At 41.2% G+C, this 23,048-nt stretch overlaps 1 protein-coding gene across 1 annotated transcript in view; it reads right to left on the bottom strand.

The window, feature by feature from the left end:
- Positions 1–4,367: 4,367 nt before the first annotated feature.
- IQGAP1 (IQ motif containing GTPase activating protein 1) overlaps positions 4,368–23,048 on the bottom strand; it is a gene marked incomplete at its 3' end in the record, with an annotated part of 100,156 nt that continues 81,475 nt past the window's right edge. The window contains exons 27-38 of the mRNA XM_079701085.1: positions 21,777–21,917; positions 21,600–21,684; positions 20,202–20,434; positions 19,479–19,611; positions 18,351–18,453; positions 17,497–17,632; positions 17,013–17,100; positions 14,117–14,329; positions 12,851–13,017; positions 10,808–10,930; positions 6,630–6,738; positions 4,368–4,481 (exon numbers count right to left, since the gene is read on the bottom strand). Of these exons, the coding sequence (XP_079557211.1) occupies positions 4,368–4,481; positions 6,630–6,738; positions 10,808–10,930; positions 12,851–13,017; positions 14,117–14,329; positions 17,013–17,100; positions 17,497–17,632; positions 18,351–18,453; positions 19,479–19,611; positions 20,202–20,434; positions 21,600–21,684; positions 21,777–21,917 (1,645 nt within the window). The remainder of the gene's footprint in view (positions 4,482–6,629; positions 6,739–10,807; positions 10,931–12,850; positions 13,018–14,116; positions 14,330–17,012; positions 17,101–17,496; positions 17,633–18,350; positions 18,454–19,478; positions 19,612–20,201; positions 20,435–21,599; positions 21,685–21,776; positions 21,918–23,048) is intronic.

Raw genomic sequence — 23,048 nt, 5'->3', positions numbered from 1 at the left:
TAAGTTTTTTAAACCTTCACTTTAAGAACTTTATTAAGAAATGCATTTCAAATGTCTTAGAATTCTTTGTCAAGATAATATATAAGATTACTTTGATCAAAAATGCATTAACAATAATTATGATGCAAAGTATTTTTCTGGATTGAGTTAACAGGCTTATGGTCACAGGAAATAAAACATTTTAATTTTTATTACATATAATGACAGGATGGTCAAAAGACTTAATACCGCAAAAAAAAAAAAAAAGACTTAAGCTTAAAAATATTACATTGGAATAAAATTCTGAGGTAAGTGGAATAGATACTTTTTTTTTTTTTTTTTGCGGTACTAGGGCCTCTCACTGCTGTGGCCTCCAGCTGCGGAGCACAAGCTCCGGACGTGCAGGCTCAGCGGCCAGGGCTCACGGGCCTAGCCGCTCCGCGGCTAGGGAAGTCCACTGCGCCACCAGGGAAGTCCCATCCTGTTGTGTTTTTAAATTATGGCCAGGCTATATTGGAAAATCAGTGACAATATGAAACAAGGGGGGAAACGAAATAATTCTAAAGTAAACATAAGTGCAAAATTGGAGGTGATGGTTTGTGTGGGTGGCTGGAGATCCCACAGGCCTCTGAGGAAGAGTGACGTGGTAAGAACCTGGGCTTTCCTGGCAGTGGGCCCTTCTGGAAGTTACCCCTTCGGAGCCTGTTTCCTCATTCCGAAATGGGGAGATGCCATCGAGTACGTGTGTTACTGAAACCTGAAATACACGTTAACAATATGCTCTACATTGTCCTGCAAAGAAATCGAGGGAGTTAGGAAGTTGCTTATCAAGTATAACGATGTTAAGTAAGGAGACCAGGACAAGAGGAAAATAAGAGGAGGAAGGTGGATAGCACCTGGGGTGATGCTCGGAGAGAGTGGCCACCGTGAGGCCTCACAGAAAGGAGCTGGGGCGCCTCAGCAGTGCTGCAGACACCATGTAAACCTGTGTAAACCGAAGAGAATCTGAGAAGACTGCACCCCTCCACACATTTTAAATTAGGCATCCAAATTTTTTGTTTAAATTGTATAGTGTGTAATTGCCAACATATTGTGAATTTCCAGGTAAAAATTACCTCACTCTTAAAGGTATCCAATGGAACCCCCTATTTTATTTTTTAATACTTGTTATTATTATTAATTGAGATAGCACCCCACTGTGTATGAGGAGAAATTCCTCAGTAGAACACTGCAATGGAACCCCCTATTTTAAAAGGCACCTGAACAAAGCCCTTCGTCAGTTGGAAACTTGACATCTTTTTTCTCTTTAAAACTCGTGTCTAGGGCTTCCTTGGTGGTGCAGTGTTTGAGAGTCCGCCTGCCGATGCAGGGGACACGAGTTCGTGCCCCGGTCCGGGAAGATCCCACATGCCGTGGAGCAACTAAGCCCACGCACCACAACTACTGAGCCTGCACTCTACAGCCCTCGAGCCACAACTATGGAAGCCCGTGCACCTGGAGCCCGTGCTCCGCAACAAGAGAAGCCCCTGCTCGCTGCAACTAGAGAAAGCCCATGCGTAGCAACGAAGACCCAACGCAGCCAAAAAAAAAAAAAAAACAAAACAAAGACTCAACAGGATGCTTCCATATGAATTTGTATGTTAAGTAAGGGTGCCCCCCGGGGCCGTACTTAAAAGGAAACCATTTTTCCTCCCTTTTGCTGCTGTTTACTTTTTCCATATCCAACTTCCCCTAGTCTTTTCTGGTGACTTGTATGTAACACAGAAGTCCCCTGAGGGACACACTATGACCTAGGGTGCTACTGTCATAAAACAACATTTAATGCTGCTGTAATTTGAAACTTCCAGCCATTAGCTGACATTGAAGTGCCCACCAATAATGATGAAAAACAATTTTGGATTAAAAAAAAAAGAACTAAGTGACATTATGTTAGTTCTCCACCTCCCCACCCCCCCGCCCCAGTTCTTTTTATGTGGAGGCTACTTCAAGCATTTTACATTTAAAAAGGCTAAACTCACGAGTTAAAAATTGCTTTGAGATAGCTGACCTGTGTTTGTTCGTTCAAAAAGACTATGAAGGGGTTGTTTTTGTTGTGGTTTTCAATTATTAAATCTCACTCTAGTTAACACTGTTTTGCAGGAACTGCTAACAATGACACTGAGAAAAAGAAACACAAAAACGAACAAATGGCCTTTTATTTCATACAAAGATACAAAGGCAATTGTGTGCAGCAACAATCTGATGGGCAGTCCAAATTCTTGAGGGAGGAAATTCATGGTAAATGTCACGACGGCTGGTTGAAGAGAACGTCAAAGAAGGAGAGAGTTGAGACAGAGACTGCTATAGCTAATAAATTAAAATTAGTAAGAGCTACAAGGTTTCAATGCCATGACTTGAGCTCGTCTGGGCATCCTCAACGCTGGTAACACGCTTAATTCTACATAGTTACCATCAAAATTCTTGAAGTGTATTTTGTGCTATTTTGCATTAGAAGTTGTGTCAAGGGAACTATATCCTTACAAATAACTGAAACATATTTTGTTAAAGGAGTTGTGAGCTTTGCTCATTGTCTGTCATGGAATGTGGCCTTTGGGGCATGACATGCATTTGGGATGAGAACCATCTTTTAAGGTAAAAGGGTTGACAGTTTGGTTGGTCCCAGTTTTTGAGACAATGCTACTTATATATCTTCTTTTAATCTGAGGAAAATATTTACTAAAAAATTGTCTTCCAAAATACAACAAAAAACAAGGTCAAGGTAGTGGAGACTCCTTCCGTGGCACTCCACACCTCACCTCTTCAGCTGCCTGTGGGCTGCCTGGAGTGTGTAGACTCCTACAACTATTACATTTGCACCCGTGGACCTGACTGAGTAAACAGTCTATCATGAAAACCACATTTCCAACACTTACATTTGTAATTGGGACACATCACATGATTTGTTATTAATGAAACAGTTTATTGGCTTTAAATATACATCAGTAAATTTTTAAATGTTAGTTTATGTTTTACGATAAAAGAATACTGAACCAAAACATCAGAGAAAATAGAGGCTCAGTAGCATGATTTCAATATATTTTCCTGAATAAAAAGATTTTTTTAAAAGCATATGACTTAATCTAAGAATGAAAGCTTCTTAAGTTCAATGTTTAGAATTGGATTGTTTGTGACTAAATTAAAAAACTGGAGTTCATGAAATAAAGGCACAGTGTGGGCAGCAAAAGAAAAGAAAAAGAAATAGGGAAAAATAGATTTTAATATCAAGTATAACATCAGTTGGCTGGTTTTGTTTGTTTTTGTTTCTGTCTATTTAAGGCAAGATTATCTCTCTGCAACCCTGCAGATAAATCCTAGTGTTTTAGCTATAAGAAAGTTTTAAGAGTTCAGATATACAGATAAGCCAATTAAAAAAAACCCTTTTCTTACAGTATTCTAAAGGCTTTTGAAGCATTATATAAATCTTTAAAATTCCTATTACCCACATTTTAAGAAATAAATCTACACTTTAATAAGACACTCTTAAGATATAAAACAGTTTTGAAAACAATTACATTCTACGCTAGGGCTTACCCATTCCTTTGCCACAGGAACAGAGTGGACTGTCTGCCTGAATCTAGTCAATCTCTGCACCAACACAAATAAGCAGGCGCTCAGACCATTCCGAATTTACCTAAATAGCTTAATTTTATCAGTGGGCCTCTCCCATCCACTGAGGAGAGAGTTACACTAACAGAACTGCCCAAATTTAATGTGAAACTTAAAAACAATATCCCCCTCTTTCTAGAAATGCTTCCTTTGAACATAGAACAGTGACTTCTTTTAGCTCCCACCCATAAAGGAAAACAGAATGGAAGAGAACCGATGACTCCCCGTACCCTTCCATTCTACTGATGTAACAGAAATATAAGGAACTTTACTTTTAAATGACAACCTAATAACTATGGATAACCTGACATTTTAATTATGTGTCTTATATGTATGTATGTTATTGGTGCTAATGGCTTCCACTTCTAAATAACAAGAATTCAAATCCCACCATCCCTATTGCTAATGGAAACAAACACGAAAGCTTACAATATAGTAATGCAACCTCTAAGACTGTAACAACATGAGAGATTTAGGGGAGTTCCCACTCTTTCTTAAGGGACAGAAGAAAATGCAGGAATAAGAAGGGTCAGACTAAGCCTGAAATACAATTTCCCTATGAACAAGGGGCAAAAAATGTCCCATTGAGCAAGAGGGGTTAAACACGTGGCACTGGGGGTGTATCAGATTGAGGCAATGGTGTGGGCTGGGTGTTTGCTTCCTATGAGTAAAGGAGCACCCCTAGAAAGGTAGCCGAGAGGCACTTCTTTCTTCATCCTTCTGGGCTGGCAGCAAACGATCAATTACTTCCCGTAGAACTTTTTGTTGAGAAGGAAGATCAGGAGGTTGACATTTACCTTCGCTCTATCAAATAATTTCATGACTGCGACACCTTCATACTGTAGTTGCAGCAGGTCCTGTTCAAAAAAACATTCTGACAGTTAATCAGGTCTGTGGAACAAGAAAAGGAAGGACACAATGTAGGGAGGGATCCAGAAGGAATGAGGCATGCCTTGTGTGCCAGGTATGAACTGGGGTGAGAAACAAGTCCCCAACTATGGAATTGCCTGCCTGCAGCCTAGTTCGTCTAAGTGATGTGTCACCTGGATAAGGTGATGGCATTTCAATCCATGATGAAATATACTAACAATTGAAAACAAGATAAGGCCAGTAATGTCTCAACACTATCTACTAGAGTCTTAATTTCTATTTCAAATGACAAAGCTTTTATACCCTGAACGCAAGGGGAAAGAGAGGACTAAATGTTTTTTACGTGTTTACTATGTGTTCCACAATGTGGAAGCACGTTAGATAGTGTCTTTTTAAGTCCTGTCAAAAATCCTACCAGGTATGATTATCTCAAATTTAAAGATGAGGCTTCTGAGGCTCAGTACAGAGCTGGATGTGGTGAATCTGGATCTGACTGCAAAGCCTCTGCTTTCCCCACTACCCTCTACTGTCCAGAACAAATTGAGGAAATCTGAGTGGTCGCACCCCTAAACTTTGGAAGAGTGGTGATGAGAAAGCAAGAGTCAAAGGGCTTGAAGGGATCCCAAAAGTTCAACCAATTCATCTTTCGGAAAAATCCTAGCAGCTCTATGAGGACGAGGACCCTGGTGCATCACCTGCACCTCACATAATACCTTGCACCTGGCAGTCATTCTGCACTTAATGAATTTGTGCATGGAGGAATACACTACCTGAGGCAGACTGGGCGGCCTACGTGAACTTGGTGAAACTGAGGGAATAATAGGATCTTTTCTGTGTAAGGACTTGAGTTAGCTATGTGCGTCACAAAATCATTTCACATCTGTACAGTTAACGTGTTTTGAGGGTCTACTGGTCACTGAGAAGGAAACAAAGAAATACTACCTGTCCTTAAGGAGTCTGCAGTTTGGAAGTTAAGAGGAAAATAAGTCAATGCCTGTGGTGAACAGGGGTTGTCTCTACAGGCTATGGAAGTGAAGGAGAAAAAAACTGTGGCTTTGCTGGTGGGGCAAGCTTTAGGGGTTGTAACAACGTGAAAGTCCTCATTAAATGATGGAAGTATAAGGGGTGGGGAGGGAGAGCCCCCATTTAAGGGAGATCAATGTGTGCAAGAGCCCAAATGCACGTTCAGAGAAAGGCCCCTGCCCAGCTTCATGGAGAGCAGCCCTGTGTGGGTACCAACGATGAAGCACTGTGTTCATAAAACTAACAGAGGCTGGACATTACCTAGGAATCCTTCTGATGCCCTGACATTTTTCAATGCAAAAAAAGAGAGAGAGATTTCAAAATAAAAATTAGGGATAGTTATGTTACAAAATGATTCACTGCAGAATTCTTTTTGAATTTAAAATGGGATTCGGGGGAATTGCCTGGTGGTCCAGTGCTTAAGACTCCGTGCTTTAACTGCCAAGGGCCTGGGTTTGATCCCTGGTTGGGGAACTAAGATCCCACAAGCCATGTGGCATGGCAAGAAAAAAAATATTATATTGCATAATAGTTTCAGATTGGAAATCCAGGTCCATCATTTCTTTTTTCATTCTGATATAGCTCACACTGTTGTTTGTTCTGTGATCCCTATTTATTAAGTCAGATTCCAGTAAAAAGTTGTTTTCTCTTAAAAAAAAAAATCCTCAAAATATATATAAATAAATAAAATGGGATTCAGTTTACAAAGATACAATTTACACACATCTTGTCAGAAGTACACCTTTAAGCCCCTATATCAAACCAAAATGAGAGGGAAAAAATAGATATAAGATTTCAAGCTACTGAGAAGGTTTATAATTTTGTACTGTCAAGATATGTACCTAAGCATTTTGTTCAAGTCCAAGGTATAAGCTCAATTTAGTGGCGACCTTAAGTGTAAACTTCAGATATGCTTTCTGAAGATTTACACATCTGCAAAAGCTTTCCAACCTGTACCGCCCAAATCAGACACACAAAACTCCTCAGCTCACTCACTGCTGACTCTGGGCAGCTTTCCCCACATGGGTCTCCTTTTCATCCATTCTCCTACCTTGACAAGAACACAACTACCTCACACCCAGAGCTTTCGGTTTTACCTGGTACAAACCCACCTGATAATGTAACATAAACGTCTCCATCTGAACTCCCATGAATTTGGCTTTCACTTCAAAGTCTCCAACTTCTTCTGTTGGACTGATTTCAAAGATAACATTTTTAAACCTGTTGAAACACAACATCGTAAGGGTATGATTTTCATGTTCTCATGCAAAAATATTCTGTGAAATGCAGAAAGGAGATGAATAAAGTCTTCAAGAGTGAAAAGGCATACAAAATAAAGGTGCAAAGTATTTCTGCAGGTGAAGCAGCCTGGGATTGCTACTCTAAGCACCATCTGCTTTGGGATCTGGAGAGAAGGGTGGCAGCCTCTCCTGGCAGCACTTGCTTTCTACTGGAAGAGGAACCATTGAGGAAGGCCACAAATGGCCTCTGAAGGGTTGATGTCAGAAATCCTGTTGGCCTTCCATGTGGCCACTGCTGAAACCTAATGATAAAAGGAGAATCAAGAGGAAATTGGGGGCTTCCCTGGTGGTGCAGTGGTTAAGAATCCGCTTGCAGGGGACATGGGTTCGAGCCCTGGTCCGGGAAGATCCCACGTGTCGCGGAGCAACTAAGCCCGTGCGCCACAACTACTGAGCCTGCGTGCCACAACTACTGAAGCCCACTCACCTAGAGCCCGTGCTCCGCAATGAGAAGCCACTGCAATGAGAAGCCCGCGCACCGCAATGAAAAGTAGCCCTGCTCGCCACAACTAGAGAAAGCCCGCACGCGCAACAAAGACCCAATGCAGCCTCCACCTCCCCCCCCAAAATTAAATAAATAAATAAGAGAGAACTAATTATGTTCTGCAAGTAAAATGTTTAAAAAAAATAAAGAGGAAATTGGGCTAGAAGGAGGAGGAAAAGATACATGTTTGAATCCATGCGTGTCTGAGGACTGGAAGAGGTAAGTAAACAAAAGGTGGGGGGGTGGGGGGGTGGAGTGAGGATGGTCAGAATGAAAAGAACCAAGAGAGGAGGTTTTCTGAAAGGAGTAGGTGCTACAGATACAAACATACTGAGTACCACCAAATATAAACTGCTATTACTGAAAATATTTAGGGTATCATTGACTCTGGACACCTTACATCCCCAGAAGTTTTAATGCACCAGAAGGTGGGAGTATGTTGTTCCCCAGGTGATCAAAGTGTGTCACCCCAGATTTCCAGAACTCAACTACAGAGCAAACTGATATATTGTGAACAGAGCTGAGAACCATGAAGGATGCAAGAGGGCCACTAAGAAGCTAATTAAGAGGTTACAAAATCCATGTACTAAAACACATGCATTTTACTCAATAGGAGACCCTTTATAAAGATGTTTATTTTATGTGATAAATAATTTTATTTAACTGGTTTGGTTTGTCATCTGTTTCCTAAGCCCATGGTAGCAAATTAAAAAGAAGAGTCAAATAACAGTAGGCACTTGAGCAGTAGTGGCAGATAATGACAAAAAAGAAGGGAGGAGATAATAAATTATAAAACAGATTTGAAAAATGGCATAAAGTGGTCAACTAAAAAAAAACCCCAAAAGACCAAGGTTCCCAATTGAAAAAATGATCAGAGAAAACATAGATAATAAGCCCTGTTTAAACACACACACACAGGGACTTCCCTGGTGGTCCAGTGGTAAAGAATCCACCTTCCAATGAAGCAGATTCAATCCCTGGTCAGGGAACTAAGATCCCACATGCTGCAGGGCAACCAAGCCCACATGCCGCAAACTACAGAGCCCACGCGGTCTAGAGCCCCTGCGTCACAACTAGGGAAAGAAAACCCGCGTGCCACGACTAGAGACAAGCCCTCACGCCGCAACGAAAGATCCCGCGTGCCGCAACTAAGACCCACACAGCCAAAAATAAATAAATATTAGAAAACAAATAGGGCTTCCCTGGTGGCGCAGTGGTTGAGAGTCTGCCTGCCGATGCAGGGGACACGGGTTCGTGCCCCCGTCTGGGAGGATCCCACATGCCGCGGAGCGGCTGGGCCCGTGCGCCATGAGCCTGCGCATCCGGAGCCTGTGCTCCGCAACGGGAGAGGCCACAACGGTTAATAGGCTCGCGTACCGCAAAAATAAATAAATAAATAAATAAAATAAACACACACTAAAAAACTCAACCAGAATTTTAAAAAGTGTGAAATTTTAAAATGCTACCTTTTTATCTATTAATTCAAAAATATCAAAAACTGTTTTATTACTCAATGATGGCAAAGAAGTAGTGAGGTAAGTAAGCACTTTTATACACATTTTAGATACTGCTAGAAAATACTTTGCAATATATATGAATTAAAATTTTTTTTCAACTGCTATGGAAAACAGTATGGCAGTTCCTAAAAACTAAAAAATAGAATTATCATATGATCCAGCAATCCCACTTCTGGGTATACATCAGAAAGAATTGAAAGCAGGGTCTCAAAGAGGTACTTATACTTCCATGTTCATTGTAACATTATTCATGATAGCAGAAAGTGGAAGGAACCCAAATGTCCATCAATGGATGAATGAATAAGCAAAATGTAGTACATGTACACAGTGGAAAACTATTCAGCCTTGAAAAGGAAGGAAATCTGTCACAGGTCACAACATGCATGAAACCTGAGGACATCATGCTAAGTGAAGGAAGCCAGACACAAAAAGACAAGTATTATATGATCCCACTTATATGAGGCACCTAGGGAGTCAAATTCATAGAAACAGAGAGGAGAATGTTGGTTGCCTGGGGCTGGGGGGAAGGGGAATGGGGAGTTGTTATTTAATGGGTATAGTTCCAGTTTTGTAAGATGAAAAGGTTCTGGATTGCACAACAATGTGAATATACTTAACACTACTGAACTGTACACTTAAAAAATAGTTAAGATGGTAAATTTTATGTTTTGTGTTTTTTACAATAAAAAAATATATATATATTTTTTTTGTGCAGTACGCGGGCTTCTCACTACTGTGGCCTCTCCCATTGTGGAGCACAGGCTCAGCGGCCATGGCTCATGGGCCCAGCCGCTCCACGGCACGTGGGATCTTCCTGGACCGGGGCACGAACCCGTGTCCCCCGCATTGGCAGGCGGACTCTCAACCACTGTGCCACCAGGGAAGCCCCCTAAAAAAATATTTTTATACTCTGACCAAAAATTACATTTTTAGGCATCTATCATTAAAAAAAAAATAATAATCTGAGGTAGAATCAAAGATTTACATATAAAGGTGTTATCACGTGTAATAATGTAAAAAGTAAAATCAACTTAAAATGTTCTACAATAGGTAAATGGCTAAATTAAAACTACAATATGGAATATTATGTAGTCATTAAAAAGGATACTTTCAAACTATGTGAAAAATGCTCACAATGTTATGAGGAAAAAGCTGGATACATGACTATAAACAGTATCATCCCAATTTATGTTAAAAAAAAGTAGGAAGGTAAGTAAGTAATCATAGATAATCTTTATGTGAATAGAGGCACAGAAGAAAATATACTAAAATGATTTCAGTGGCTATCTTTGGCTTGTTGGATTATAGATGCTTTTTCTTTTTCTTTATGCTTTACCACATTTTCAAAGTTCAACAGTGAATACATATTATTTTAGAATCAGAAAAATATAAAAGTTTTTTTAAGCAAAATTAAAAAAATTTAAACAGACACAGTAACAGAAAGCTCAGCTGCCTGAGATCACAGGGTTGACTGAGCAGGTACTCAATAAAATGCTTCTTAATGGCAGCTGGGCCAGGACCTGAGGGAGGATGGTCAATCAGGTCAGGTCCATCAACCACATGTAAAGCAAGCTGGTGCTTCCCAGAAAAGAAGATGAGGGTAAGCCCCTGGTTCATGCCTCAAGTGGAATAAAGTATACTCCTCTTCTTGTTATTCTTTATTTATCCTTGGTTTGGGCACAGAAAAAAAAAATGGAAGGAATGGCTTCCTGCTTTAAAGAGGAAAAGTAGGATGTCCTGAGACAAATGTTCCACAAACAAGGAAAAGAAATACATCCCTTCTATGACAGGCAAATTAACTCTGAGTATTAGGCCAAATTCTGCACATAATTAATTAATTACTTATTTTAATTAATCAATTATAAACACACATAAAATATAAAAATGATTATCCAGATAAGAGAAATAAAGTCAATAAGATAAAGATATGACAAATGCAGAAATAAAAAAATCAATATATAAAACAAAGTTAAAAAGCAAATACTCACTGATTCACTTGCAGGTCCTCAATTTCCAGAAGAACTCCTTTTTCATGTAGTCTTGCTGCCGTGTATTTTAGAGAAATCTTTTTGCTTTTCTTTCCTTTCATTTCCCTAGGCTTTTTGGAGACCCTGTAAAAATCACATTATGTCACTTTCTATAGGTAACTATCTACTATGAATCTTTGTTGGTAACTCAAGGATATGAGGTCAGAAAACAAATCTCCCATACACAAGCATAAGTAACAAATCAATTCTAAAATGGCAAATAAATGCTAGGATTCGCCTAAGCAATATCTCTGCAAAACAGGGAAACATTACTAAATTGCTTTTGTCTTTGATTTAAATTATACATTTGAGAACACACGATGAATTTGACAGTGTCTGAATCCTTCTATGTCCCTCTCAGAACCTAAGCACCTAAAGTAAGTGTGAGGGCTTCTAACGCCAGCCTGAGGGAACTGTACTGAATCTCAAGGGAGTCGCTCTAAGCCCCTTGGCTGTGCAGAGAAAAAATAAAAATATTTTAGAATACGAAATTTTTAAAAGCATTTAAGCCAGCATAGCAATTACAGAGGAATGGGAGCAAGGAAAAAGAAACAGATGTCAGAAGGCTGTTGGGATAATCAAGGCGAGAAATGGTAAGAAGAGTAAGCAAGGGAAGAATACAGATGAATGAGAATGGTATCTGGGACTCTCAAGGGAAGGGTCTCAAGAACTGGGGCAGAAAAGCTGGTAGTTGTGTAAAAGGTAATAATCCCTATGGCTGGCAACTGAAATATCTATCAAAATCACAACTGCACAAAAATCTTAACCCAGCAATTACATTTCTAGAAATTTATCTTCAAAAACATGCCTACATTTGCAAAATGACGTATGTACAAGAGGTTATTTGGGGCAGAACTTTTTATAATAACTGGAAACAATGTAAATGTCTATTAATGGAGAATTGATTAAGCATAGTTATATTTATCTATACAATGGAATACCATGCAGCCATTAAAAAAGAAATGAGACCCTAGCTCTGTCTGCTTAGAAGGCCTGAAACAAAAATGATTCTGTGGCACTGAGCACAACCAGTGCCTAAATTTTGGTTTCTAAATACCATTCTTTATTAAAAGGAACCAGGGATGCTTGGAGAAATAGCTAATTCCAAGCCCAGGGAGGGAAAAGTACAAATTGAACCAGAAACATCTTGTGCCACAAAGTCAAGAAGTGCTCAAAGAATGATGGGGACATTTCAAAAGGACACAGGCACCAACTCTGCAAGCTGGGTTAGGTGGACCTGATTTTCACCACTTCACAACAGCCCTGCCTCACTCCATGAAGCCTTCAAGGAGGGAGAGGAAAAGCACAGACAGAAGAGTAAGCAAGCTATAGAGAGGGGAAGCTGATGTGGCAAAATGTTAAGTACAGGTGAATCTAGGTGAAAGGTATATGGGTGTTTATTGTTCTATTCACTGAACCTTTCTGGGGTTTGAAAATTCTCAAAATGAAAAGTCTGGAGTAAATAATAAACTAACCCTTCTAATAAGCAGAACCTGTGCTTAATCACTTCACCTCACTGGATTTTCAATTTCCCTCCCTATAAAATGGTCAGGCTGAATGGTTTGTGGCCAGAAACAAGGAGGCTGCATCAGATCTTCCTTGGCAGCTGTAAAAAAATCATGGTCTGGGAGCCTGTGTCCAGGAGGTGTAGAGGCCAGGGAATCTAATTGATTATGATGTTCCTTAAGTGATTTTTGAGGCACAACCTGGTTTGGGGGCCACTAAATGATCCCTTTCCAAGATTCTTTAATTTCTAGGGCCAAGAAGATATTTTGGAACACAGGATGCTTAGAAATAGGCATCCTTGAAATCCTCCACACATTATTTATTTACATCATACCATAACAAATGGAACTAGGAAATTACACAAACAATTAGAAGAAAAATAAAGGACTATTGCAATAAATAGATCCAGTGTGTTGTAAGTAAAATTTTCCTATGTCACTTCAGTTGTCTCTACTTTTTTTTCCCCTGACATTGATTCTTCAAAAAAAAAATACTCACTTGCCCTTGCTGGCTAAGTTATCCAAGCAGGTTTTGATGTAGCTTTTATAATAGTCCACCTGCTCTCCATAGAAGGTGGCCTTAGAGTTCAGAGCAGCGTACGTCTGCTGCAGTTTCACCAATTCAGCCTTTCTCCTCTGTCGGTATCTCCGCTGATTCCGAATATCCTGAGACATAATTATTAAAATTACAAAAATAATATCATGTGCTCCTTGAATCATTAACACTAGAACCCAGCAGCACTTAACTTTGCCTTGCTTGACCACACATTTTTAATAGACAGCAATTCTTTTTTTCTTACTCATCTCGAAAATTTTTTAAGATTTTTGCCCATATATCTGGAGAAAACCATAATTCAAAAAGACACGTGCACCCCAATGTTCACTGCAGCACCATCTACAATAGACAGGACATGGAAGCAACCCAGATGTCCATCAACAGAGGAATGGATAAAAAAGATGTGGCACATATATACAATGGAACACCACTCACCCATAAAAAAGAACGAAATAATGCCACCTGAAGCAACATGGATGGACTTAGAGACCATCATACTAAGTGAAGTAAGTCAGACATAGAAAGGCAAACATCATGATATTGCTTATATGTGGAATCTAAAAAAGTTAGCAATTTTATGTTCAAAAATTAACAAAGAAATTCAGATCTCATCAATTTTTTCCCCTTTTCTATTTAATGAGGCAGGGAAATGTGTTACTTTTACAGACCTCCACATTCTCATAATCGACTTGCAAGCTGGTTTAAACCTCTTAAATATGTTGTCAGGAGAGGGAGAAAAAGATAACTTTAATATAACAATTACCAAGCTTGCAGTTGTGCATGGTGTGATTTTAGGGCGACAGCAGAGGATGCCTAAAGTTCTCGGCCTGCGCCAGAGCCCCTTACTTGAGAAGATTCACACAAATCAAGGATTTGATGATCAACTTGATGTCAATTTATATTTCACAGTAATCATTAAAAAGATCTGGAGGAATTCTTTAAGGCCAAAGACAAACTGAGACATAGGAAGCTCTAATTAAGGTTTTCTCCCTATTAATTTAGGCCATGGAATAAACCATCAAAGGGCAGGCTAGGACCTCATGTTGGAAGAGTCATAAACGATTCCCCAGAGGACAGGACTCTAATCTCCTCTCCTGAAGGTATGTTGAACTGAAGGTATGTTGTCACCGGAACAGCTATTGTCTCCTCACAAGCCTCTGAGACAGCTTTAAACGTGGCCAGGCCATCACTGTCCCCCAAATGCTATACCCTGGCAATGTCGTTGATCAGTTCCTGGTATCTGTTCTTTGGGTCCACGGTGCCAAGCTCTGTTAGCTTCTTCAAGCCTGACTGGATCTTCTCCTTCTTCTCCTGAAGAGTGAGGTTGCTGTCTTCCTTTGCAGATTTTGACTTTTTCATCTTGTCAGGAGTTTTGGCGTCACGGATAGCACGTCTCTGCATGGCCCTCTGGTGTTCTGCTTCCTATGGTAAGAAAAAGAAGTTCGTGGCAAGGTCTCCACACTGAACCACACTTGAATTTATAAAGCTCTCAAACTCTATCCTGGGGGACTTCCCTGGTGGCACAGTGGTTAAGACGCCACGCTCCCAATGCTGGGGGTCTGGGTTCGATCCCTGGTCAGGGAACTAGACCCCACAGTGCATGCCGCAACTAGGAGTTCACATGCCACAACTGTCTGACTCCAGTTTATGCATGCAGCAAAGGAGCCTGCGAGCCACAACTAAGGAGCCCGCCTGCCACAACTAAGACCCGACGCATGCAAGCAAGCAAATAAATAAATAAACAAATATTTAAAACAAACAAACAAACAACTCTATTCCGGAAATAGAGGGGAACAAACTTACCCCCACCCCCGACAACTGACAAAGAAACTGCATGAAGCAGAGGCAGCTCTCTTTTCATCTAGAAGAGAAACATCTATGAAGTCAGATGTTGGCTTCTTAGGGCTTCTTTCCTGGACAGGAGATTGGACTCCACTGGGTACAAAACCCCTCATTTTTTCCCTATCACACTGGGGACATGGAAATCATTTAATTTTATTTGAAACCCGGCTTGATGAACGTTATAACCACACCAGTGCAACACCAGTGGTCAGTAAATTCTTGCTAATCCTTTTTGCTACCTCGTCCCAGCTGAATCACGCTCAAACCTTCCCTCTGCTTTCAAACATGCTGCAAACTCCAGTAAAGAGACCCTTCTCATATCTGCTCTCTCTCCTAGTCACAAACCAACGTTTGTCTGTTATGTTCCCACCCAACAAATGATCCACACTTGCTGTTGCATTCTTTCAGCACTTTCCTCGCAGTCTGGCTTCTCTCACCACCAATTCTCGTTACCATTCCGCCCATCCCCAATCCAGTGCCTTTTCTTAGTTGTTGCCTTGATCATCTTCTCCACACTTTTCCTTTCCCTAAGCATGGGCTGGTACCTCCAAGTGGCCCATGGTCATTTCTTTGTAAGTGTTCTCTCTCAAAACGTCAATGATCAGCTCTATGCTGATAGATCCCAGCATATGGCTAAGGCTCTGGTACCATATTTTGAACTGTTTGTACTGGGGATGTTTACATTTGGAAAGGTTTGTAGTTCAGACTTGTAATTTTTCCCAAACTGGAGCAATTCCTTTCCCAATATTCCCTTTCTTCTAATGTCAAAACTACTCTTCATCAGATAACGCAAAGAGCATAAACTGGAGTCAGACAGAACCTGATTCAAGTTTGGTTCTGCCACTACAAGTGAATGATCTTGGGTGAGTTATTTAACCTCTAGGGGTCTTAGTTTTGTCATCTGTGAAAGGAGGATGAAAAGACTCACCTCATAGGGATAGTGCAAGGATTACAGGAAAGAACACAGGTGAAAGCACCTAACTAATAGCAGATTCTCAGTAAAGACCAGTTCCTTCTTCCCTACTTCAAACTTCCTTCCAAGTTAAACCAGTTGCAGTTACTGGTTATGCCTCTTTTCCTGCCCCTCACACATATCTAATGAGTATTTAGTCATAGCATCTAAAAGCTGAAAATTCATTTAAAACTGGTTTTCAAATAGTCCTCTGTGCAGCCTTAAGGGTTTCCCAGGGATGCCACGAGTTCTGGAGGGTGGGCTTCCAAGGGCCCATCCCCGGTGCTGCCAGAGTAGCTCTAATTTTACCTCTTTTATATGTTGGGCTTCCAAATACATTGTTACTTAATGAAAAGGATTCCCATGCTCAAAAATTTGAAAACGAATGACTTGACTTACTTTTCTCATTTTATAAACATGAAACAGAAGCCTTAAACGTGACCCATCCGTCCCTCCCCACTGCCGTGCCACCCCTCACCCAATTGGACCTGGAACCCTATCACACACATAGATGACTCAACTACCATCTGTTCTGACAGCACTGCAAAATTAATCAATATCAAATGGTCCCAAAGGTTACAAAGGCCCTTTACTCCTATCTCTCTGGTGCCAAATTCCTAAGTTTTGGGTTCTACATAATTTGTCTTCATGTTTAATTTCTCACTACTCACCCTCATCCACACCTTCATTCTAGATATGTAGGTCTGCTCACATCATGCTCTGCCCTCCCTTGTGCCTCTGTTCATGGGGACTCCCTGGTCTAGAACATCCTTCTTGTCGTACATGCATGTTCTTTGTAAGCTTGGTTCAAGTCCCATACCTCCCTGATGCTTTGCTCCTCACTGGCCTCTTGCTTTAATTTCTAGCATTTTTAGGGCCAAAACCACAGTGAATTTTCAATGGTTTTCTAACTGTTTCAGGGGCATATGTCACACATCTCCGACTAAGTTCACGGAACTTAGGAGCCACATTCTATTCTTTTCTCCTATCTACCAAGGCACTTAACAAAATTCTAACTATATAGAATTCAATAAATTACCAGGCAGACTCGCTGATTCTGCCTCAGGTTAAATTAAAGCACACACACAGACTGCACGTAAGTGCCAGTGAGCTTTGTGCCCTAGAAACAACCACCTCTGGATTTAGGAACCAACAACTTTCTCAGTAAGCCCTAAACGCTACCGCATCCAGGCCCACCTTCCAGTGACCACCTCTCGCCACCTATGTCCCATCTCCTCAGCCCTGTCACGTGCCTATCACAGGAGCACCTATGCATCTTACTGTGGTATATGGTAAACCCCCAAACTTTACCTGTTCACTGGTGGTTGGTGTTTCTAGGATTTCAGTCAAGGTATCTCCCGGCTGGAACCGGATGACATCCACAATCAAATGTTTTGTGCTAAAAGGAGGTGTGGGAAGCATTTCAACATTAGCAGGTGTTCTACTTCCTTTGAATGGACCTCAACAGGAGCAGAGCAAACACTACCTCACAGAGTCCCACTGGGCAGCCCTAATGCAAGGTATGCAAAGTCCCAGGCTTACTTACACAGCTATGACAGAGTGGGTACCAAGGTTAGGATTTCCAAGCTACACATTCATTTTAGCATCCTATTAGCAAATAAGGCAAGTAAGCCCTGTGTCAAGTAAAATACATGAGGTGACTGGAAATGTATGAGGCTTAAATGGCTGAGATGATCATTTTAAGGATGAACAAGAGGACTCACTCACCGAGTCCAAGGGACAGAGGGGATCACTGGGTTACACTTACTCCATTCCTCCTCCTTCCAACACTCACTTCAGTAAGATGGTCCGAGCGTCCATTTCTGCATTCTCATCTCCAGGCACATCAAACTTGTTGGTCAGTGTGAGAGACACTTCTGTCTTAGCGAGTGCCTCCTTATTTGGGTCATTTAAACTGCCAGAGCCTTCTCCTAAAGTTTTGGGAGGGTAGAAAGAATCAATACCGTAAACAGAGGAGACATTGGAGAGCAGATAATAATTCAAGTAAAAGATAATGCAAGTTTAAGAAGGTAGTTGAATAAGCCTATATGTACACTGTGGTGAGGACACCTTTTACTGAGAAATAAAATATTATGCCAAATGATAAAGGCAAAGGATACATAATAAAATAACTTCACAAATGTTTGAGAAATCATTTCAACCCTGTAACATTCCTCTCTCAAAATACTCTGTTCAGGGACTTCCCTGGTGGCACAGTGGTTGACATTCCATGCTCCCAACGCAGGGGGCCCAGGTTCGATCCCTGGTCAGGGAACTAGATCCCACATGCATGCTGCAACTGAGAGTTCGCATACCATAACTGAGGAGCCCGCCTGCCACAACTGAGGAGCCTGCCTGCCACAAATAAGACCCAGTGCAACCAAATAAATAAATAAATAAATATAAAAAAATACTCTGTTCATTTCCTTTATAGGACTTATAAATTTCTAGTTACATGATTATATGTATCTATGCATTTAAAATGATCTCTTCCACTGGACTTCAGTTCCTAACAGATAGGGATCACATCTGTTTTCTTCCCTGATGTGTATTCAGAGCTTGAACAGTGTGGAAACAGAGGAGGTGACAATTATAGCACTGCTGCCAAGCTCCCCTCTCAGCTTCTGGGCAGTTAAGTTGGAACTTTACCTATTAGGGACTCGATGGTGGGCACATCGCCAAGGTCATCCAGCAGCTCATGGATTGGATCATTGTGCTCCGGGGCAATGGCATCCTGGTGATCTAACAGGAGCTGCATCCAACATCCAGGGATCAATTCCATTTACACCCTCAACCCACTAGCCCCCATCCCCATCCACAATGCCTAACAACACAAAAGAGGTTAGATAACAAAACTCCCATATTCAAAGAACTGAAAAACCAATCCTCAACAAACTAACCCAAATAAACAATATGATATATAAAGCAACACACTGGCCCGTGATGAATGACATATGTTACGACATATGAAGAGGAAATACTGGTACTCTCTCAACCTTACAGATATAAAGGATTTAAATGTACCCTATATAAGAGAGAACAAGGAAACTCACAGACTTCAATATCCAAGTCATCAATATTCCCTACAACCAGTTCAAATGACTCACATTCATACTTTTACTTAAAGTTTCCAATATATAATATCTTTTAATTCAGAAAAAAGTGCATCAGATCAACATTATCATTATTTTAGGGGTATTCGGCAAAGCCTTAAGAAGCTATTACCCCAGGTGACGGCGTCAGAAATGACAATCCCTGAAATTTCATTTTATTTCCTTACTTCCTGTTCTATATGCCCCCAAGGGGGAAAGGAATGAATTATAAAAAATTGGGGGGGGGGGGAAGGAGTACCCAAGGGAAAATCACTCAAAGGTGACACAGAGGAAAAAGTTGGTATTCTAGATCATGTTAGAAAAGTAAGACAGAGGGCCAGGGTAAAAAGCAGGACCAGTAAAAACAGTATTTTATCAAGTCACTATATCAGGGGTCACAACGGAGATTCTGAAGCCCAGCCATGGGGATTCTGATTCAGCTGGCCTGTGGTGGGGTTCAGGAAACTTCATTTTTAATAACCAGCCCAGATGATTCTGATGTAGGTGGCCTGGGGATCACTTCAAGAAAGTTAATAATAATAAGCAAAGGAAGATAAACAAAAAGGCAGATGTGATGTCAGTAAGATCAAACTGAGATCTCTGGCTTCCAGAGATAGTAGGCAGCAGCCGGAGAAGGCAATTAAGACAGAGCAATGAAATTAAATCATTAAAGAAAAATACTTACAGTGTGGGTGTTGATGATTTCACCAATGGAAATGTAGATCACGGGTTTGGTGAGGGTCACTAAATCAGAGTACTCATCCACATTAAATTTATCCTGAAGCTCTGGGACATCACAAGCAGTTTGGAAAAACCGTCTGAAAATAAACACAGGAGCCAGGCCCCAACAAGTGACACATGTGAGAAGTTGACGAAGGACATCCCACAAACCTCTGGGGCAGTGAGTTCAAACAGAAGCCAGCCAAGACAGTTAATTGTAGAGAAACTGCCACACGTTCGTTGTGCTTGACAGCCTTGGGACGTTGGTTCTCTTTCCACTTCGTTTTAGTTCTACCCACAAGAACTGCTCAACCATAATTTAAAACAGTTCTCAAACACCTGTGTTGTTAGCAGAACCAACTTTCTAAGACAACTGTCCCAAACTTGAACTCGCAACTGAATGTTTAATTTACAAATATTAAAAGCACTCTCCAATTCTTTTCTGGTTACAAAGTAACATGTACCTAACATAGACCATTGTTTTTACATTAAGTACAGTCTATTTCATAGGAATACATTTTAATAGCTCAAACATCCTCTCCATCATCCCCTGGAGCTCTGAGCACATGAGATGTATACAACACTGCAGTCCAGGGAATGCTGGGTGTGGTATTTAATCTTGTCTTTACTTTCAGAGTTAGAAACACGCCCACAGAATCTGTCAAGTACCTTGTCCCTTTCCCCTTACCTGAATTTCTGGTAGGACTGGGAAAGATACTCGTTAATGATGCTTAAGTGAGCATTATCTCCCAGAAACATCTTATTGGAAGCTGCATGCTGAAGCATCTTTGCAATGGAGCCAAGATTTCGGCGCTGGTCTGTGGTAAGCTGGCCTCCTGCTGACAGGTCGATGATGTCAAAGGCATCAGGAGCAACAATGGCTGGATTCATGTATCGATAGTAAAGCAAGTTACCAATAATCTGGGAACAGAGGAAAAAGAAATGGGTGTTAAAAACCATTCCACCAAGTAAGCCATAAATGACTTTGCTAGCAAAGAAAACCAGAAAATGTGGTCCTGTGAGAAAAAATTAACCAACACACACACACACACACACACACACACACACACACACACACACACACACACACACACACACACACACACACACACACACTTTCTCTCAAGGCCTGAAACTAAAATGACCAAACATCCCTTGGCTGGATGCAGAAAAAAGAAAATGAGAACAGAATTGAAAATCACGACAATGAAAGAGCAGATTCAGAAGGTAAAAATGACAGACTTAAAGTCTGTTATTGAGCATTTTAGGGCATCCTTTGTTCACATACCATGGCAGCAAATAAGGCTGCTGTCAACCACATGCACTTTTCATTTTCAGGTTGATGGGCTTTCATTTTAAGAAGCTAATGAACATAGCTAAAATAAATCCTTAAACATGACCTAATTAGCAGAGCATAACCTGTCCAACCCCCATCATCCTCATGCTGCAGACTTCAAAGGTGCACAAGCTCATGCCTCTGAAATTAAAGTCACTCAACACACATCTCTTCCACAGAAGATTTCAAGGACAGTCACAGCATTTCCCCTAGAGTTTCATTCAGAAAAAAATAAAATTAATTCACCTGAACAGAAAGTCTAGAATCGAGGCCTCACTGTAGGAAAGCACAGAACTAGGAGAGAAGAAAAAAGCGTTCAGATTAAAAAAAAAAAAAGAAGAAGAAGGAAAAAAAAAGGGAGGGAGCATAGCTGAGTAAGAAATAGTTATCAGCAACAGCCTTAGTGGAAATAACTGTGCTTGCTACCATTCACCTGGCCACCAGCAGAGGGAGCAATTCTTCAGCGAAAAGATAGGACTCAAAGAAATGTATCTCAAGACAGGAAAATCCATCTTCTCTACTTGTTTGAGGTCTGTGTGCCATTCAAACAACACAGGAACTATATAGGAACTAAAAGAGGTATCATTTACTATTTAAAAACACTTTCAAAATCTCACAATCAACGGCGAGCTACTGACAAAATCTAGGTTAAGGTCCTTAATGAAAGTCTAAGGTCAGGCCTAGTCTTAGAACTTTTTCCTCAAAGGGCTATTATTGGTAGGGCAAGAATGTGCCAGCTTTCAGTCTTACCTTCAGCAGCTCATCTTCACCAGCATCAGGGAACTTCTCATGTAAAGAGTCCTTCAGCACTTTGGCAATGAAGCGCATCCCGTAACTGTGGGGTGGACAAAAAGTAGTGAGAAGGGCCAGGGAGCAGAAGGCCACTAATTCTGGGCTCAACAGAGGGTCACAGCTGACAGCACTCACGGGATTTTGTCCACAGAGCTGATGATGGCTGACAGGAACTTGTCCGTCACGGCCCGCATGTTCCTGATGGAGTTGTCTAACCGTGTCCTGACTTCTTCATGAGCCAGAGCCTGCTCTGGGGTCACATCATAGGGTAGTTTGCTGGGAAAGCAGAAATTATCCCCATGTATGTTAGACCAACAGCCAGGAACAGCCTGAGGCGAGACTGTGTCTCTCATAAACAGAAAGACCCAGAGAGAATAGGTAATTTTGTTGTGCTCGTAGAGCTGGTAAATGGTGGGGCCAGAATTGGGGCTCAGGTTTTCAACTGTGAATTGGGTGCCTTGAACTATGTGCCAGGCACTTGGGATAAAAGGTATTGGAGACATGAAAGCTTCTCGAGTCTCTCACAGTCTGGTGGAAGAGACACACAAATAAGTATCTGTAAACACACTGCACTACAAAGAAGAAGCTGACCAGAAGTGCTACAGTGCCGCAGAGAAGAGGCTTCTATTCAGACTGGAGGAATCAAGGAAGACTTCCATAAGGAAGGGACATATGAACTCAGGAAAAAGGGAGAAGAAAGGTCTTCTGGGAAGGAAGATCAAATGCAAAGAAAGGGAAGAGGAAGGAGAAATGAGGGTGGAAGAGTAAACAGGAGCCAGATCATGGAGGGCCCAGTATATGATGCTAAGAAGTCTGGACTTTCCTAGAAGCCATGGAGAGCCATTAAGAGACAGATCTGAATTTTGAGGAGGATTGCTGTGATCCACCATGAGAAATGAACTAAAGATGGACAGTCACAGATGAAAGAGCTAGAAGACTAGTGCTACAGCCTGATCAAGAAATGATGAGAGCATGGGACTTCCCTGATGGTCAGGTGGTTAGGACTCTGTGCTTACACTGCAGGGGGCGTGGGTTCGATCCCTGGTTGGGGAACTAGGATCTTGCATGCCACGTGGCATGGCCCCAAAAAAAAAAATGATGAGGGCATGAACAAGGATGAAAGCAGTGGGGACCAAGGAGACAGATCTGAGAGATATCAAGGAGACACAATCAATGGGACATGGTGACCCTTTAGGTACTGGTGAGGGAGCTGACAGTTACATATAGGAACTGAAGCCAGAGGAGCTGACGAGATCATTCAGGAGAAGGCCCTGAGTCAGAAGGAACTGACAAGAGAATAGTAGATGTGCTAGAACACTGGGCCTAGGCTTAATCAGGAAGGAAACAAGGACAGGAGGGAGCTGAAAGACAAAAATGAATTGCAGGAGTCCCAGTGTGGTACTTTCA

Source organism: Hyperoodon ampullatus (genome assembly GCF_949752795.1).
Source record: "Hyperoodon ampullatus genome assembly, chromosome: 3".
Lineage (NCBI taxonomy): Eukaryota > Metazoa > Chordata > Mammalia > Artiodactyla > Ziphiidae > Hyperoodon > Hyperoodon ampullatus.
The sequence above is the reverse complement of the archived record's forward strand: the minus strand, read 5'-3'. Positions and strand labels throughout refer to the sequence as shown.